Genomic DNA, 19,669 nt, shown 5'->3' on the forward strand with positions numbered 1-19,669 from the left:
TACACTCACATTTCCACAAGGCCGAGGACGACATTCCACATATATATTTTGTGGTCCACTGTACTCAATGTATCACAGTAATACATTATAATCAAATTATGGGTAGAAATCTCAGTAGCATCAACAGGTATATTTACAGGGAAAGGAGGGCTGGGGGCGCTATAACAGGGCAATTCCTGTTTTTACCTATAACTGCATCGATCTGTATACAACTTATACAGTATATGCACACTCCCTAGAGGCCATGGAAAAACATTTCCCCTGCATCCCTCCACATCTGCCAGTTATAGCGCCACCATGAGGCTGATTTCTGCAAAACACATTGTTTGTTAGTCGCACAGATTTCATCCAAATCTCACGCAAGTCGGTACACATGATCTCTGTAGTCATGTGATCAAGACGAGAGTCTGTTGGATTTCTCAGATTCTACCCTGATTGGCTAAGATTGCCTTCCAAAGTTTTCAGGAGTGGCCCGTTTTGTAGAAAATGTTGCTCATCCAGAATTCTATCCTCAGAGATGCTATGAGTGATCTGGCTCTGCATGCATTTCCTCAACAAAATGAAGAAAATTGTTGCAAAAAACAAACAAACCAAAAAAGACATATATATTATATTACTCCTAAACATTTTGCCAAACATCACACACACTCCTATCCTCCTGGTGGAGACCTGTGCCCAGAAGGGCACTTTTTCTAGTTTTTGCTGATATTATTGGAATGGAATAGATAATAGAAGAGCGTGCCGGGTTGTTCAGCTGGACCATCAATCACATGACGTTCCACTTGACGGCAGGACCTGATAAATGGTGTGCGCGCAAACACTTGAGCTTCTGTAAAGTTCAAATTGAAGTGGCTGCAGCAGTGGTTCTTGAACCTTTTTCATTTCAAGGATCCCCACAGTTTATGTATTACGCCACATGGCACATGTAACTCGAGAGTATACAAATGTAAGAGCTACAGATTTGTAAGTTGCCATTTTGTTCCCAACTATCAATCATTTAGGTCGGAGGAGTCCCCGGGCCCCACTATATGAGAACCTTTCTTGTTTGTTTGCAACGCTATACGTGACACGCTGGCCAATGCATTTCACCATCCGTGTGTGCATCTCAAACGTGTGTGTGACGTTCATCACCAGATTGTGTTGACGACCATGTTTATCTATGGAGGATACAGCCACAAGGATAGACACGCTGACGACATGTACAAGTTGGACACCGGCAAATTGTCTGGTCTTTAATTAACACCGGAGGAACTCCCCCACCTGGTTCATCATGTCACTCTCTCACCATCATCGGGACAAAGATGTTTGTATTTGGGGGGGATCAGTACTACAACACCATCAGAGTGTTTGACACAGAGGCCGACCACTGGCTGAACACATCTTCTGCACAGATTCTTCCAGAAAGATGCTACTTTCATTCAGCATTTACCTACAAGGGAGAGCTGTACATATTTGGTGGCTGCAACGATAAACAGACCTTCAATGACGTGTGGAAATTCAGTCCAGAGACCTTCTACTGGAAGGAGGTTGAGCCCAAGGGGAGAGGCCCGTCTAAGATGTTTGCTATGTGCTGCTGCATGGTGGGAGATTGTGCCAACAGACCAGGTGACCTGTATCTCTTAGACTTGAGTCCTAGTCTTAAAGGGTAAGACCACTTTTTTAGAGGTTTGGGTTGTTTTCTTACCTTATTATGGGCAAGCTATAGTCCATTCCTTGAATTATTTACTGTACAAAACAAAGAAAATTAGCTGTGTTCTGCTATTGATTATGAAGGGAGTAGAGGCGAGCAGAGAACTATATGGTTGGTGGTAGTTGGAAGGCCTTTCTGCGCACCCTAAATAATGGCTCTGTACCCATGGCAGCTGTAAGCCACACCGGTAGTCTTTTTGGCCCCTGTGTGTTTTTCTTGCTGGCTGTAGCTTCGCTCCCTGCACTTTCTCACTCTGTCAGCGTCGCCAGGTCAGCGTGGGTTCAGACCACTCAGTGGTGCCGCTAAGTGTTTCTTAATCCTGTTATTTTATTAGGAGAGGAAGAGGCCGTACATCAGTCGAGGGGTCGCGGCATCGGATAGGATCGGAGAGCGTTGTTTCTGCCCTCTCGGGTGCACTTCGGAAAACCGTCTCCGTCGGGTGGAAACCTCATTATGTCCAAAATGTCCCGTTACATTATGTCCTGTTACTTTCCACGATTCCAATACAAAAAAATGGCAAAAGCAGCAGATATACAAGCGCGAAATGCGGCGCGAAGCGGCGCGTTTCGAGCTTGCAGATCTGCTACTTTTTGCTACTTTTTGTGTGACGCTGTCGTGTGACCGAGTAGGCCGTTAATTTTGTACCTAAAAACACCAACTACGGACATAAGTGGTTTCTGCCCGACGGCCTGTTGAAGACCCTGGCGTCTGTTGGAGACGACTGGGTCAGACCACCTGACCACACCGTCAAGCCACAGGGAGCCTCGGCTCAAAACGAGCTACCCTATCTCCTCACGCCGTCTCCGGCAGAAAGCAAGACTTTATGCGAAGGGGGTGTCTCGTCTCGACGCTCCTATACTGGCAAAACGCTTACGCTTACGTCGGTGTCGTTTGCGAGGTTTCGCACCGTTAATCCTTGTCAGCGCCGTCTACAATAACCTTCAATTGTGGCCTAGCCCTGCGTTTTGATTCACAGACCTTGTGAAGAGTAATGAAAGATACAGATTACCTCTGTGGTGTCGAGCACAGCGACCAGCGGGCAGCGGCTCTATGGCTGGTCGGTTGGTTGGCGGTCGGTCAGTCAGACGGACAGACGGACAGTCCACAAACTGTTCACATGTACGTCAAGTGTTTGTATATAGTACGGTACCTTTATTGGAATGATAAAAAAGGTGCATCATCTCATTTTAGAGGTTTTGTGTGTGTGTGTGTGTGTGTGTGTGTGTGTGTGTGTGTGTGTGTGTGTGTGTGTGTGTGTGTGTGTGTGTGTGTGTGTGTGTGTGTGTGTGTGTGTGTGTGTGTGTGTGTGTGTGTGTGTTTATGTGTTATGGCTGTCCCCGAACATTCAGGGTTCGAACCTTCGCTCGTTAGGGTTGGCACTCGAATCTTAATTAATGGGCTTGAACCATTCGGGGGTTTTTTGGGGGGGGGGGGGGTTTAACTCGAAAATAATTCTCGGCGAGAATGCGATATGCATAATAAGAGTACTATGTTCATGTTGTGTTTACATGTTAGATGTTTAGATGTTATTAATACTCAGGGGGGCACACAACCGATGCGCCAGTGCACATAGTTTGCTCTTATTTTGAAGAGGAAGTTATGCACAGGAAGTCCGTTTCAGTTGTAAACAAGCTACTATGACACTTTCCCAAAGTTACGTGTCTGGTGACCCCCAAAAGAATCTGGGGACCCCCCAAAATAATCTGGGGCCCCCCCAAAATAATTTGGCGACCCCTAAGAGTAGTCTCGACCCCCAGGTCCAGAACCCCTAGAATACAGCAGTTACAGTATTGTAAATTCACTCTTTTAACCCATTCAATCCAAGAAAGCATATCTGTCATTTTAGAGTTTCAAGATGTACAAACTCGCAGCGCGTTACTTCATGCCATGCTGCAAGCTTGTACATCTGCTATTTTTGAACATTTGTGACTCTTTTTGAGACCGTCACGGTGGCAAGACTAACTGTTCAGGAGATGAGAAAAACTGTTTCATTTTATTTTTTTATTTTTTTAATCCAAAATGAGTTGATAGCACAGGCAGACTCTACACACATACTACAGCATGTCTGTAGTGAACATTTCAAGCCTTTCTCAACTCGCTGTTTTCTGCAAGACATTACTCTATAAGCCATATCTCCAAAACTGGTGGGTCAAACTGAACAACCAATATGTCAATTTGAAGCCCTGCTTTCATATGACATGAAAAAATAATTCAATGACTTTAGCCTCGGTCAGAAACAGTCACATTTTTGAAGTATGAGAACTACTGATTTAGTTGCCATTTGTAGAAACGGCCTAAAAGAAAAAAGTCCCCGTTCAATTTTAAAAGACTAAAGTCAGTCTAATGCGTTGCTTCCACCGTTTTCTTTGGTGTGTTATTGTTCCGTCTGGATGTCTCATCATGAGACATCTTGGACATGGTGGTTTTGATTGGCAGCAGGACCGTTATTACAGAAACAACTGTACAGTACAGTGAGTTCTACAACTGTCAGACACCTAAGGGACCGCAGAGACATCTCACCCCCCAAAATGTACTCTGCAGCAGTGGCTCTCAAACTTTTTCAAGGCAAGGACTCCCCAAAATGACATGCATTTGGCCACGGCCCCTCATCTGAAAATGTTTTGTGCCAGGGACCCCCAAAAGAGAAGATTTATTTTTAACCCATTCTGACCTGAGATCAGATTAAAAAAATGTCTTCTACATCCTGACAGTTTTCTGAAAAAGCTATGTTTCTATGTCAGTCGTTCTTCTATTTTTCAAAAATAGCAGACCTACAAGCTCATAGCGCGCCACTCGGTGGCGCGCTATGAGCTTGTAGATCTGCTATTTTTCAATAGCTAAAGCATAACCCGCCCCAAAATTCGTTAAAATAAATTATTCAAAATGTTCGTGACACGCTGTGAGCTTGTACATCTGCTGCTTTTGAATAGCCAACATGAATGGATATAGTGGTTACAATGATCCCGCGGTGTTGATACCATTGATTGAGCTAATAGAGCCTGCCTGCTTGCTCAGGGGATACATTTAATGACCATCAGGTCAATATTCGTGTCAGATCCTGTGTCTAGGTGAGACAATTTACAATTTAGGCATTTAGCAGTCGCTCTTGATCCAGAGCGACTTACATTAAGCAAAAACAAAAGCATGGCATACATCACATATATAAAAAGTAGTTATCATGAATCATATATAAACTAAGAACGTAACAGTGGAGTAGCTATATATCAGTCAACTATACATACTATACTATATTATATATTATACAATATACATGTGTACTATAAAGTGCTATGACTACATAAAATGCAATTCTAGTGCTGTCTACGTAACGAGCTATAAGTCTGTCTAAAATACTATCTGAGTCTACATAAAGTGCTATCTAAGGGGCTAGGCTAGGGCAAGTGCTACGGGCCATGGTGGAGTCTGCAGCATAACTAGACGTCAGTAGGCCCCCACTCAGGCTGGTGGGGGTGGGGCACCGCCGCCAACCTTTGGTCAAGTCAACTGTCATTGCATCTCTATATGTATTTATCATTTTATTTTACTGACGGCTGGGCGACCCTGTGCCCCCCCTTGCCTCTCGGCCCCAACGCAGTTGTGTTGTCGTGTGTCACGCTAGTTATGCCACATGACCTTTGACATCTAAAATGTCTCAATAGAAGAGCAGAGGGAGACAAAATACAACCACCCCAATTCTTGTCCTAACATACTCTACCATAAGATTGGACAATATAAAATGTTATTCTTAAAATAAAATAAAATAAGTTCCCATCAAGAGAGAGAACTTCTACATCATAAGCAAATGAAACTAATAAATGATCTTTGTTGGGGACGGGTTCTCTCTATGCACAAAAGTGGTATCCCCCCTGAACATGTATTTACTTTTTATTAAAGAGACAGGGAGACTCCTGTTACTGGACACTATAGCAGTATTTCCATCAGAATATACTATATATTATTATTTTCCAAAACAAATATATCACCAGTTATATTTGATGCTAAAGTGAACTATATCCCTGCCTAGTTAGTGTTGACATACTTAGAAGTTGTCAGTTTTTCCCCAGGTGACTCAATTCAGTGATTCTACTGGGACGAAATGCTGGGAAGGGATAGGCTCTGTAGTACACATTCAAATACACAGTGTTAATGTATCTATTTGTAACTCTGAGAATTTAAGCTGTACTAGTGACTATAATATTGTGTGGCTGATCTGTATGTTACAATGCTGTATCATCTATTGAGACGTCTTTTTTTCGACACAACCGGGTGGCAAGCGGTACCATTATCAATCATCTGAAGGTCAACGTTCTATTTCTTCCATTAGCTCAGTGGTTAAAACTTCAGCACTTTGCACAGGAGGAGACCACGCACGGGTTCAAATGTGGGATACAGAAAAAGGAAGGAAGGTTCCAGAGGGTAGCTTTGAATTAGCGCTGCGGGATCATCGCGCTGCTGCTGCTGCTGTGCAGATGACTTATCCATGTGTTGTCCCTGTATATTTCTGCCACATGAGAGGCAACGGGTCCGTCCTCGCGTGGATCCAAGGCGCCGCCCCCGTGTTCCTTCCTGAAGCATCACGGAGAAGAGAAGGCTGTCAAAGTGGTTAATTCTGCAGCACGATGTTGCTGCTGCTGCTGCCTCCGGCCAACACACACACACACGCGCACACACACACACACACACACTCTCCATACAGTATTTTACCTTTTTATCGTTATATTGTTGTTATTTGCGCCCTACTTGTTCATACTACAGTGTGTCATACACAAGTAGCAGCAGAGAGCTTGTAGATCTGCTACTGTTGAATTTGAATCCCATATTACCGGTACTATAGTCGTGAGAGCATCAGCGCTTTAACTTAAGCCCAAACCACACCAAAGTGGCACCATGCAACTACTTTCAACCAAATGGTTGCAAGGAGTTGCATGGTGAGCCATTGGTGTTGATTTATTGATTGATTGATTACTTTATTGAAAAATACATTTCAAAAGGATAGAGTCACAAGAAAGCCGTTAGGCTTGTTTCCGTTGTGGTTCTCTTGGGGAAAGGGGAAGGGGAGCAACGGTACAATACAGACAAAAACTAAAATACCTTTGTATTTTGGCAGGAGACAAAAAACAAACATAAAACAAAAACAGGACAAATTCGTAAAACGGACCAATAAAACTGGATTTATTTTCTTTTTTTTCCTTGCTTGTTGACCCTAAAGCTGAACTTAGCTGATGTGCATGTGTATAAACCATGGGCATAACTCTAAACCTAACCTCTAAATGCTTAATCCTAATTCTACTATAATACTTGTAGAGACATTTGGCCCTCACAAGTATCTACAGTATATATACAATGGAGACAGCTTTGTCCACAGTTCGGTTGGCCAAGTCATAGACTGTGATGTATTCAGAGTATGCGGAAGTGCTGTTTACACCTGTGCTTTGTTTTGTGGCCGTGATACGTCACTGACCGTGCACAAAGCTTTATGCACAGTTCCATCGGTTGGCCAAGTCATAGACTGTGATCAGAGCCATAGAGTAAGACATAGAGGGGGGCAGAAAACAGCCCGGCCACTTAGGTTCATGTAACTGGTTTGTCACTGTAAAGCCCATAGACTCCAATGCATTCCGTCAACTTCCGGTCCAGGCCTTTGTCACTATTCGCCAATAGAAGTCTATGTAGAAGAGCCGCCATTGGACTGGCACATGAAGTGAACTGAAGTTGTCGTGACTCTGTCTTACTTTTACTTGATGTATTCGGAATGTTTCGAAAGTACTGTTTACACCTGTGCTTTGTGGCCGTGATACATCTTTGACTTTACCTCTGCGTCTTTTCAACTCAGCTTTTGCAGTTCCAGTACGGAAAAAAACACGGTCCGTACGTGGCCAAAGACATATCTCTGTCTGCTGTCGTTGTATACACAATATTCACAGAGAAACAACACGGACGCGTGGCGTTAGACATGAGCGCTTCTAGTAATAAAAGCATGCACACGCACACGCACACGCACACGCACACACACACACACACACACACACGCACACGCACACACACACACACACACACACGCACACGCACCATGACCCCAATCACAGGTTCAAAGCTCTGCTGTGTCTTCCATGAATTCCTCCCTCTCAGCAGTGTGTTTGTGTAGAGACACAGTGGGCGTAATAGATGTGTGTTGGCTGACAGGACTTGTTGTTGGCTGCATCGTATTGACTGGCTGTATTAGAGCCGAGGTCACGCTGCAGCGCTGGACCACTTGGACCCCATGACGTTCAGCGGTGCATGGAGTGGATCTGGACACAGATGGCTCTGTTGAAAGGCCTTTTTTAAAGCTGCAATCCACAACTTATTATATATATATTTCTTTTTTGTTATTATATGTTTGTGTATTATATGCAAACATGTGCATATATTTCTTTTACCAATCTGTGTGGTACCCCACTTTGGTTTTTCAAAGTGGGGTACCCACAGGGGTCTTAGAAGGCATTCAAAGGTGTCCCCAGCAATTTAATGGTTACAATTCAATATAGCATCACAAGCAGTTTAACCACCAACCTATTTTATATTTCAGATGTTCAATAATGGCTTATCTACAATCTTTTATTAAGACTTAGAAACATCGTTAGAAATGTCAACGTAACAGATTTTTCTTTTTGGACGTAGCGTGTGGAAGTTGCCCCTGCTGACCAGGGGGAGGCAGTATAGAGAGTAGACCAGGATTAGTGCATGTTTTTTGGGAGGGTAGCTATGTCTTTGGGGCCTAGGAGACATGGGCAGAACACACAAACTCTACACAGAAAAGCCCTTTCGCCAACCCCACCTAGCTAGGGTATGGGCGCTGATGACGCGGAGGAGAGAGCACGCCCCCTGGCCAAACTAATGGCCAGGGGGTGGTGGTGGTGGTAAATGTTTGGTTTACCACACGTTCGAAGTTCTTCGAACTACCTCTTTCTGGCTGGAGAGGACATAAAACGTACAGACTGTAGCTTTTCAAGTCCGACGTATTCAAATCGTTTATCATTCATCATAAATATGAGTTGACCTGAAGAGGTTAATGCTCCACATGAACTCATCTGTGATGCATATGAATGTCATCTGTAGGGAAAATATGAAAAGAGCCAGATTGCAATAAATGTGATCACAGTTGAACGTTTATCTAAATGTCCGTCTCTATTTCACTCCCATTCATTTCCTCTTTGTTTGTTCCCCCTCTCAGATGAGTTGAAGAAACAGTTGGAGGTGCGTAGGATGCAGAGAGCTGCCTGTGGTAAGTTCACCTTGTGGGTGGATTTCTGTGCAGCGAAAACGTTGCCAGACATCTGACATAACAGCATGGCCAACAGTTGGACACTTTGGGAAATTAACCTCTTATACCTACCTATATCGTTGTTTTTTTTCCTGTCTTTTTCATAAATTAATGTCCTACTTGATCATCCTACAGTGTCACAAAAATAATCTAAAGTACCATATCCTCAAACTCCAAACGTGGCGTGTAGATCTGCTACTTTTGCTATATTTTAATTGGAATCCTGAAAAGTAACCGATTTGGACATAATGAGGTTTCCAACCGACAGACGCTATGCTGTACATCGTTGTACGGCAAATAGCAACAAAATAAATCACACTTGCGTGAAGTGAGGGGCTCCCACTGTATTTATATCGGCCACATGACGTCTCACGTCGTCAATGTTTGTTTAACTGCTGCCCTAAACAAACTGCCATTCTATTTTATTTTCTTAAGAGCTCTAAACAAACATTTAAAAGGCCATAGACTTGGCTGCCATTATATTTTCTTCATAAGAGCTCTAAACAAACATTTAAAAGGCCATAGACTTGGCTGCCATATGACATAATCTTCAAAAGCCAAGCATTGGAGGGTCCCTTCAAAAAAGACGATCTACAAGACCCACTAACTAAATATGGAGTTACTGGGGGTCCCTGACCCTGATGTCGACTCAAAACTCAAAATTCAGAACGCTGCTCGCTCGCTGCGCCCATTCATTCATTCATGAGTCACTGAAGCAGTCACAGTCGGCCTGCCGGCCACAATTGAGAAGCGCCCTTCACCGCCGCCGACTGTGTACGCCACCGAGCGCAATTGAAAGTTGTAGAAAACGTTGTGCACAACAGAGGCTTTGCTGTGTGCTCAGTAGCAGCCACTTGAAAGCGGCTGCAGTCGAGCCCTCGGTGTGTGGAACAGCGGAGAGTGACCAAAGTCTGGGTGGCAACGACGTCTCCCCGCTGGCTGGCTGTTATGGCCGGTGACGTCAGCGCTTTGACAGTACAGGGGAATCTGGTTCAGGGTATACAAACATATCTCTCCTGTTCTGACGCCAAGAAGCTTGTCTTAGTTGTTATTTGGATGCCCGCATCAGAGAACACTTCGCAAAAGCCTGGTTTCCATTATCCTGGTTATTAAAATAGCCCTCTTTAGAGGGAAATGCATAGACATGCACACACACAACACGAATGCGCGTACAACACCAGATACTCCCCGGAGTCTTTTTTTTCTTTCTATTTGGAGCATTTTTCGCAGTGAGTGAGTGTATATATCATATATGCCTCATTGTTTGCCATGTGCTGTTTGAGAAATTGAGAAATGTCCTGCGCCATTGGCAATTCAGCAGATTGTCAGTGCATTGTCAGAAACAGAACATTTGCCAAGGTGCTATATGTTAATTCTATTCAGATTCCCTGATTAGATATAGAGTTCCTCTGCTGGACACTTCTTTTCAGTAGCAAAGCAGTAGAATTGCTAATTATACTGCTAATTCTAGAAAACCTGCAGGGAAAAACATGCATTTTCAGTCAGAAAACCTTCAGGAAAAGACCAGGAAAGGGTTAAGACTTGGAATGGCACATCTGTACATCCCTTCCCCTCAGACTGTAAAATACATAACGTGGTTTCTGCATTGTATGTTGCGTCGTCAATGTTTGTTTAACTGCTGCCCTAAACAAACTGCCATTCGATTTTTCTTTTCTTAAGAGCTCTAAACAAACATTTAAAAGGCCATAGACTTGGCTGCCATATGACATAATCTTCAAAAGCCATGCATTGGAGGGGCCCCTCAAAAAAGATCTACAAGACCCACTGACGTACAGTACGACCGAGAACGAAAAACATGCATTTTCAGTCAGAAAACCTCCAGGAAAAGACCAGGAAAGCGTTAAGACATCCCTTCCCCTCAGACTGTAAAATAAATAACGTGGTTTCTGCATTGTATGTTATTGTTAGGCGTATCAGAGGGCCGTACACAAGCGAAGGAGGAGGAGGACCCTGTAGAAGAAAGCCTGCGCAAAGACATTGAGCGGGAGAGAAAAACGTGAGTACAGGACGGATGATGGCAAGCACTTGTAGTGTACTATTTACTCAAGTACTGTACTTTTTGAGGTACTTTTACGTTGGAGTATTTCCAATTTCAGTACATTTACTTCTACTCCACTACAGCCTCAGAGGCAAATGTTGCACTTTTACTTCACTATACAATTATTTGAAAGCTTTAGTTACTAGTTGGTTATTTTATAGAGTTATTATTACAAAACATTGCATTAACCACTTCTGCCTTAATATATATTTCGGCTATTTGAAAATAGCCGATTTACAAGGTCACAATGCTTCGCATGAAGATTTTTATATTTGAATATTTGAAGACTTTCTACTTTTGGTACTTTAAGTACATTGTGATAACATAACAATACTTTTGTACTTTTACTCAAGTAAAGTTTGAATTCCAGACTTTTACTTATAACGAAATATTACTCACCACTGATGGCAAGCAGTCCATTACACACCTTGACAACCTCCTCGGTGTGACTGAACGCAGCCGATGCGGGGCAAAAAAATGACGAATTTGACGTTTCTGCCGTTCTGTCTTCGCGTCTCCCGTCAGTTACAAGAGCGCCTTCGGCCGCCTGAAGGCCATGAAGACGGAGATCGAGCACCTGCAGCTGCTGCTGGAGAGGGCAAAGGTCAAGCTGCAGAAGGACTTCCAGGAGTGGTGGAGTCGGGAGGAGGCGTCCAACGCGCAGGTGACCGACCCTCGCGTGAAGCTAGTGCGGACGCGGGGGGGGGGGGGGAGAGACCTTGCATGTCCACGAGCGTTACTTCCCTGAAATATGAAAAACCAGCGGATTCAATGTAGTTATTATTTGGTCACAAGCTAGGTCTTGATAATACTTTTCATGTCACTTCCCACTTTCATACAAAAATAGCTCACGTGTTGTGGGGTACAAGAAGTACAAGAAGTACTTGCAAGAATCTCAATCCACTTTCACCCCTGCCTACTACTGGGAATGCGAGTTTGTCTGCTTTCAGCTTTTAGCTCGTTATCTGTCACTCAAGAGTGTACGGATGCCCTGAATGGCAAAAAAAAGAGAAAAGGAATATAGTACAGATTGTGGCCTAAAGGTTTTCCTGGTTCTTGAGTACTTTGCAACCGCATGTACAAGTGAATGCAGGTGCATACCTGTACAACAGTCAAAAGGACAGCGTATTTCCGGTGTGTGGTCCACTGGAAATAAGTAAATAAGTTGTGGCTGTTCCCAAGTTGTTCCCCATAACAGCAAGTGTATCTTCTTTTCATGGTGTTGCATCTCATTCCTACCACATCGAAACTTTATTTGTATCTTAATAACTGCAACGTACTGTACAGTAGTACACATGAAATTAACTTTTGGGCAGACATTGACCATCTGTAGAAATTGCAATTGCTCCAGGTGGTCCTCCATAAAATGTGTTAATTCAGCATGACAAACACTTTACGGTTTCCATTTATACGTTGGCTATTAAAACATTGCAGATCTACAAGCTCTACAAGCTTTTTCTTTTAAACACAAATCTTCTCTTCTGACGGTCCCTGGCACAAAATAGTTTCAGATGGGGGTCGGTGGCCAAATTCATATACATTTCCTTGGCACGATGTTTGAAACGCCATGGCTCATAACGGGTGAGCTGTCTGGAAGAGCGTCCGTGGGTCCGTCCGTCTAACCCGTCCTGCCAGTCCTTGCCCATCTGGGGCCATAGCGGAAGGGGTAGAGAGGCTGCCTGGGAGACAAAAGGAGGCTGACACATTTCACAGAGCCAGACAGAAGCCCGAGTCTGCAGACCAGATCATAGCACTGAGACAGCAGCACCATCAGCATTCAGCGCGTAGTTTTAGCCGTCAAGGCCTTTAACACAGACGGCATGTTCATCTGGGGCAGGCATTCTTCTCAAACCTTTTCCCCCCCAGTTTGATCTTCATTAGGCCACACAGACCACCATTTGATAAGATTTACATTTCTGAGACTGGGACACTGACAAAATCCCAACTCAGAGAGTGTACAAAATGGAACCAAAAGGTTCCATTTTGTTCCATTTGTATACTCCCAGAGCAGTATAAGGGTCCATTTGGTTCCTAACTATCAATCATTTTAGCTGGAGACCCCCTGGAACCCACTGAAGGACCCTACTTTGAGAACCACTAATGCCAGGAACTTCTTCACCCAGCGATGTCACAGTAGTGTGGAGTGGAAAAGACAGGAGCCAGCATATTGTTTCCATCCTGAATGGCATTTTTGTAGCATTAAATTGTACAGTATGTAATATACCGTATGTTCACAGGAACAATATATGTTCACAGGAACAACTTCACAAGAACGGTGCTATTATGGACAAAAGCCACGTTGTCTGGGACGTGTTTTCCAAAGAAATATTACGAGCACGTCTCAAACTTCCAAGTGCGTGAGCTTTGTACAGTAAATCTGACTGGGGAAAGCCCTGATTTACAGGAACGTGTAAACCTGCAAACACATGCACGCACACAGACAACACACGCACACGCATACACACATACTGTACACACAACGGCTACACGTTGTCTATCTCTCTTGCACACGGTAAAATCCCATGTGTTTGTTGTAACTCTGAGAGTATCCAAATGGAATCGAATGGACCCGTTCTGATCCATTTGGTTGTATATCTGTACTCCCAGCGTTAAATTCAGTTTTTCTTGTGTGCTCCCTTTACTCTGGAGACACACACGCAAGCACTCACACACACACACACACACGTGCACGTCGTTATCGTCCTTGATCAGCTGGGGTGCACGTTTCACAGTCGAGCCCTCAGAGAAGAGCAGACATGAAACGGAGACACATCTGACCAGCAGACTCCTCTCTGGGCCTGTCCTACATGTTGGCTTTGTGTTTTTGATCTCACCAAAAGAGGAAATCTTATCCCTCTCTTATCCAAAAGCAGAGGTTCAGGGATTTATTTCTGAATCACAAATGGGGGGGAAAGAAATCACGGAAGTCTGACAGACAGACAGACAGACCTTGTGTGTGCAGATTCCGTTCTTTTCCCCTTTTACAAGCAGGAAGCCTGGGCCTGTTTCTTGCCAGTGTCCGTTGAGTTCCAGCACTGGTGGAAGAAGTACTCACATACTGTATTTGACTTAAGTAAAAGTATCAATACTGCAATGTAGAAATACTCTGATACAAGTATTTACTAACAATTTACGGTACTAAAAGTACAAAAGTATTAAAACATGTATAAAATGTACTTAAAGTACCACAAGTAGAAAGTACTCATTACTATATGTACAATGTCCCATTCACAAGTTCTTAAATGTATACAATGTGTAAAATCGTTAGAAAATATTTCATTTAGCCAAAGTACAAAGGGCTTAAGTGGTTATGTTTAACAAAGTAACCAGTAACTAAAGTTTTCAAATAATTGTAGTGGAGTAAAAAGTACAATATTTGCCTCTGAAATGAGTCGAAGTGTATTCCAAATTGGAAATACAAAGTAAAACAAATACTTCACAATTGTACTCCAGTACAGTACTTCAGTACATGTACTTACCCAGTTACTTATTTGCACCACTGCTTGCCAGTGTCCGATGAGTTCCAGTGGACATGTCCAAACGATCGCTGCCCCGGTCGATGGGAAAACAGCCCCACGTGTAATGGATTAAACATGAGTAAGACGATTGATGGCATTCTACGTTTTAAGAGGTTATGGAACTGTAAATAGACCACAGGAATACTTGGGAAAGACAGAAACCATGAGTTTATGCGCTGCGGTATTTCTGTCGTTTAAAAATGACCATTGGTGACCAATGAGGGCCTGCCCCTCAGTTGTACTCCGAGCTTAAATAAAGGTCATGATGATGATGATGATGATGATGACTCCTCGGCAGGTATCTGAGTCAGGAGCCACGGCCAAATGTGAACGATCTGGACAGTCTGGTCGGGACCTACAGCCGTCTTCACACGCAGCACCAGTGTTTAGGTAAAGATCCATTTCACTCACACTCATCCTTTGTGTGTGTGTGTGTGTCTGTGTGTGTCTGTCTGTCTGTCTGTGCGTGCGTGCGTGCGTGCGTGCGTGCGTGCGTGCGTGCGTGCGTGAGACTTCCCAGCCATCCATGAGTCTTCCCAGCCATACTTTGAAACCAAGTGCATGCTGTTATCTGGAATAGTAGTGTCACCAGACAGCCATTGTTTCATTGTAAGTCATGCTAGTGAGCACTTCAGTCCGACTCCAAACCCCAGCCAAGGTGTGAGTCATTAGCTTATTGCCAACCAATGCCAACGTATTGATTAATAATGTCTTCACCAGCCAACAAATATCATCCTCACAAATGAAATATCCCTTGATCTACGACAGTGTCTGCTTCTCAGACTTTCTTTTTTCTTCTTTTTTGTACAGCTGAACAAAAACACTGTTGAAAGTTAATGGGCTTTTCTCAACTCCCTTGCACATTTATTGTTTAATGATAATTTTATCCAACTATTTGGAGGAATAACTTCCTGTGCTGATAAGCCGGGCCTCAAAGCCTTGTGGAAGTCTTAATACAATGTGTATTTTACTGCTCTGGGGACATCATGCATCGTGTGATTTGTCATTTGATCGTGATAATGGTGGCACTGGTCCTCCCTGGTGTGCCCATTGTGTAAACATAAAGTGACAGCCATTTTGTATATTTATGGCATTAACTAAAGCCAGAATGACATACTTAGTTAATGGTTGTCACGGAACAAGGATCTGAACATTTCTCCCTGTCAGACCAAGATGTATGCAGGCTGAGTGAGTGAGGGGGAAGGAAATAAACATTGGCTCGACAATGCATGCTACTCAGTGTTGTAGCGCCCTCCTGTGGTGTAAAGCAGCTGCAGTGGAAAACGCTGAGACCTTGGGTCTTAATTCCTCACTTTGATGAATCCTGTTGATGCGAAACAAACCTGTGCATGGAAATAAAACTAAAAGCCTTCCAGGACTTCAATGTTTTTCAGGCCAAGGACCCCCACACTGAGAGAGATGAAGCAGGGACACCCACTACATTTTGTATGAAACTATGTTGCAGCTTAAACTTTTTCATAGATTCCAGATCGTTTTGAACGCATGATCATCAGTGTATTTTGGACTCACGATAATGTGTATTTTTCAGACATTTAACCACTTAAACCATCAGTACTACTTAGTAAACCTGACCTCTCACTCTGCTCTTTGTTCCCTCTACACCAGGGGTTCTCAATGTTTTTGGCTGGGGACCCCCAAAAAGGCTTTGTTCATGTTTCGCGATGTATCAGTTGTTGTTTGACACGACCATGTCCCAAATATTTTTGCAGCACCGCGAGGGGCCTCCCGGACAGCACCGCTCCCTCTGCAGCAGATCTCAGGTCAGTTGGACTACACCAGCCATTCTCAAACGTCTTCATGTCAAGGACCCCCAAATTGATATGTATCTGAAAAGGTCCAAACGTTTAACCGAGGCTCTACTGTCAAATCGATTACTCAAATGCTTTAATGTTGGCAGCAGTAGCATCTTTAACTATGCCTGTAGCCATGATAATAAAGACGATGTGGCTTGGACTAATTTTAAGTTGTCCTGGTGTGTCTGTTCTCTACAGAGGAAACAAATCTTGTCTATGGTTATCTGTGATAACCATAGACATAGAAAGGTAGACGCCTCCTTCAGCTCTGGGGCGTCTGTATCTCACAGTGAGGGCAAGCTTCTGTGACGCACGCGGAAGCTTTGCCAAGCAGAAGGGGATGTTCGCTAGATCATGCAGTCAGAGGCAATGTAAACGTTTGTTTTCTCATGCCAATAAAGGTCCTTTGAATTGAATTGATAAGACCCGGAAAAGACACGCACGTGATTGGCCACTATGGCCAGTGGCAGAGTGACTTCCGCACTCCCGCCCTCGAGCCACGATACAGTTGGGGTCGCTCCAATCATAGATATAAAAGAATAGATGCTTCAATGGTCGCTGCAGTTCGTTGGAGTAACCTGTCGGGAGGAGGAAGTCAAACGGCATGCTGTGTCGCTGCCACTCAAGTGACTACTGGCCATTCACGTACAAACCAGTCTTTTGTATTATTGTTACAAAATGTGTGTTGATTGTATTGATTTTTTTTTACAATCAACACCATGAATAATACAAAAGACTTACAAAACACTGTTACAAGCTAAAAAAGGATCTAAAGTTAGTCAGAGTTCAAGCAGTCTTTGACGGTTGAAAATGTGTTGATACTTTATATATTTTAGGAACTTTATCCCCAAGACCTCGTCCACCATGATGACGGCTGTACCGCCCTGGAGAGGCAGACCACTGCAGGAAGGAAGAGATACCGCATTCACACCTTCATCAGAGCTGAGGTACTCTGTGTGTGTGTGTGTGTGTGTGTGTGTGTGTGTGTGTGTGTGTGTGTGTGTGTGTGTGTGCACTTTCAACCTATTTTATAGCATCCTTATAGTCAAAGATTTGAAAGTTGAATTGAATGCAAAGTTTAGCAAATTGTTCACAGGTGTGCCTAGATATGATTGACTTGACCACTGCCCTATTAGGCCTAGTAGTGTACTGTACAGTATGTGTATTTGTGTGTCCACAGTGAGCGTGCTGTGCCGTGCACACACCACACACACGCGCGCGCGCAACCATTTGGCACCGGCCCTCAATCTAACTTACCGGGTCATCAAATTACAGTAGCACACATTGTTGACGGCATCCCAATGGATCTACACATTCAGCCCCGGCGCTAGGGCTTCTATAGGTTTCAGTGTAGTGCTTTTGTGCAGCCTATGAACACGGCCGTACATTTTTTACGTCTTCGTGAAGTAATGTCTAGAAACTATATTAACGAATCAAAGTCGGTCGTGCTTTAACCCTTCTAGACTTGATAGGCCGATTCTGTAATTGCCTTCTAAATCCTAACAGTTTTCTGAAAAAACTTGCTTTTATTTTTATTCAAATATAGATTTTGCACACATTTTCACTATTTAAAAAAAAATAGCGGATCTACAAGCTCATAGGCACGCCACGAAGTGATCTGCTATTTTCGGCTAGCCAAAAGCTCGAAATGTGGCTAATATTTTAAACGACACGGATGCTTTCCCGGTTTTAATGGGCTAACACCAACGCTGAAACGACCTTTTTTATGGGCACGCTAAAGCACTCAATGCATAACGTGTGTCTACTGTATGTGTGTCGTTGTTCCTCTCATGCAGTCACTTACAGCTACAGAGGTGGCATTGTTTCCATACATACCTCCATCTATACACGTTTGTTGAAGTGAAGCTGGTACATTGCGGTTCCCAGCCAAGCCGCCTCTGTCTGCACTGGCCAATAAACCACTTACCTTTCAAACCTCCTAACTCCAAATGTGCGGATATGCTACGTGATCGAGTAGGGCGTTAATTTACAGATAAACAAAAGGTTAGACTATGGAGATAAGAGGTTTCTGTGCGACGGGGACAATATTTGGACAATCTGATTGGATTAATTTTTTTCAATCAGGTGCGTAGACTGCGTACTAAGCCAAATAAAATGCCAAGAAGACAAAAGGAATTTCCACAGAGGTTGTTTTTTAATGAAAAAAACAAACCTCTATTGATAAGTCGCTTCATTATGTTGCGATACAGATATTTGTGATTTTTCGGTTCTCGGAAACCATCTGTTCGTCCGAATTTGTCCGACGTTCCGCCCTGCATACCTCATATCAGGGTTGTATGAGACGCACACGGCAAGTTTGAAACCAAACGGTCAAACACTGTCCTGGACACACATGAATAGTATATAGATACCTACTATATACTGTACAACAAAAATGTGAAAAACGAATAATCAACAAAGAGAACGGTTTGACCATCATTGCATATAAGGTGCTTGAATTTCCTAGATTATAAACATCTATTAGAAACGTGTGTGGATGTAAAAGCTGTAAAGTGACCATGGCGTTGTTCGACACACATTATTCTGGCTTATAGGGTTTATTTCTTTATGACAATGACACTTGAGCATGTTTCAAAGTGCTGCTCAACACGAGCTGGACTGAGGGGCTCTCAAATGTAATGTACATACTTACCCGGCAACAGTTAGTCTTTTCTTTTATTCTTTGATTTCTGACCTTTCCTGAGAAACACTGCAGACCTATATCAAGAAGCCGGCAGGATTTAATATAAACCAGTGTGGTTTTGGAATATATGACATCATTTCCCTCCACCGCCATATGCACGGTCGCCGCACTGCTGTAAATTACTGCCGTATAAAGTCCTTATTCAACTCTCAAAGAAAGTAGCCCGTGGAACAGCAGGGGCTTTAATCACCTTAACCCTGTATACTCAAATAGCTGATCTACAAAGGGGGAGGGGGCTAGGGGGCTAGGAGAAAAAATATATTTATTTTTTATATTATAACGACAAATCCCTGGCACTAAATATTAATAAATTGAGACGGGCCAAATACATAATACATTTATAATGAATTGCATTTTTATAGTGCTTTTCGAAGTACTCAAAGAGCATTACAATGGTTCATTCATCCACACATTGGGAGGTGAAGCGGCGAACAGTACACGCACCTGACCGACTCAATTGAGGCAACATGGGGTTCAGTTTCTTGCCCAAGGACACTTCAACATGTGGACAGGAGGAGCCAGAATTCCAACTGGCCGACCCACGGATCATTGGACGACCTGCTCTACCTCCTGAGCCACAG

The 19,669-nt window shown here is 43.5% G+C and overlaps 1 protein-coding gene across 1 annotated transcript in view; it reads left to right on the forward strand.

Moving 5' to 3' along the window:
• kif6 (kinesin family member 6) overlaps positions 1–19,669 on the forward strand; it is a gene marked incomplete at both ends in the record, with an annotated part of 109,274 nt that overhangs the window by 76,306 nt on the left and 13,299 nt on the right. Inside the window, 6 exons of the mRNA XM_083791695.1 lie at positions 8,904–8,954; positions 10,923–11,010; positions 11,578–11,716; positions 14,869–14,960; positions 16,301–16,351; positions 17,221–17,331. Of these exons, the coding sequence (XP_083647821.1) occupies positions 8,904–8,954; positions 10,923–11,010; positions 11,578–11,716; positions 14,869–14,960; positions 16,301–16,351; positions 17,221–17,331 (532 nt within the window). The remainder of the gene's footprint in view (positions 1–8,903; positions 8,955–10,922; positions 11,011–11,577; positions 11,717–14,868; positions 14,961–16,300; positions 16,352–17,220; positions 17,332–19,669) is intronic.

Source organism: Protomyctophum parallelum, assembly GCF_964188405.1.
Source record: "Protomyctophum parallelum genome assembly, chromosome: 20".
NCBI lineage: Eukaryota > Metazoa > Chordata > Actinopteri > Myctophiformes > Myctophidae > Protomyctophum > Protomyctophum parallelum.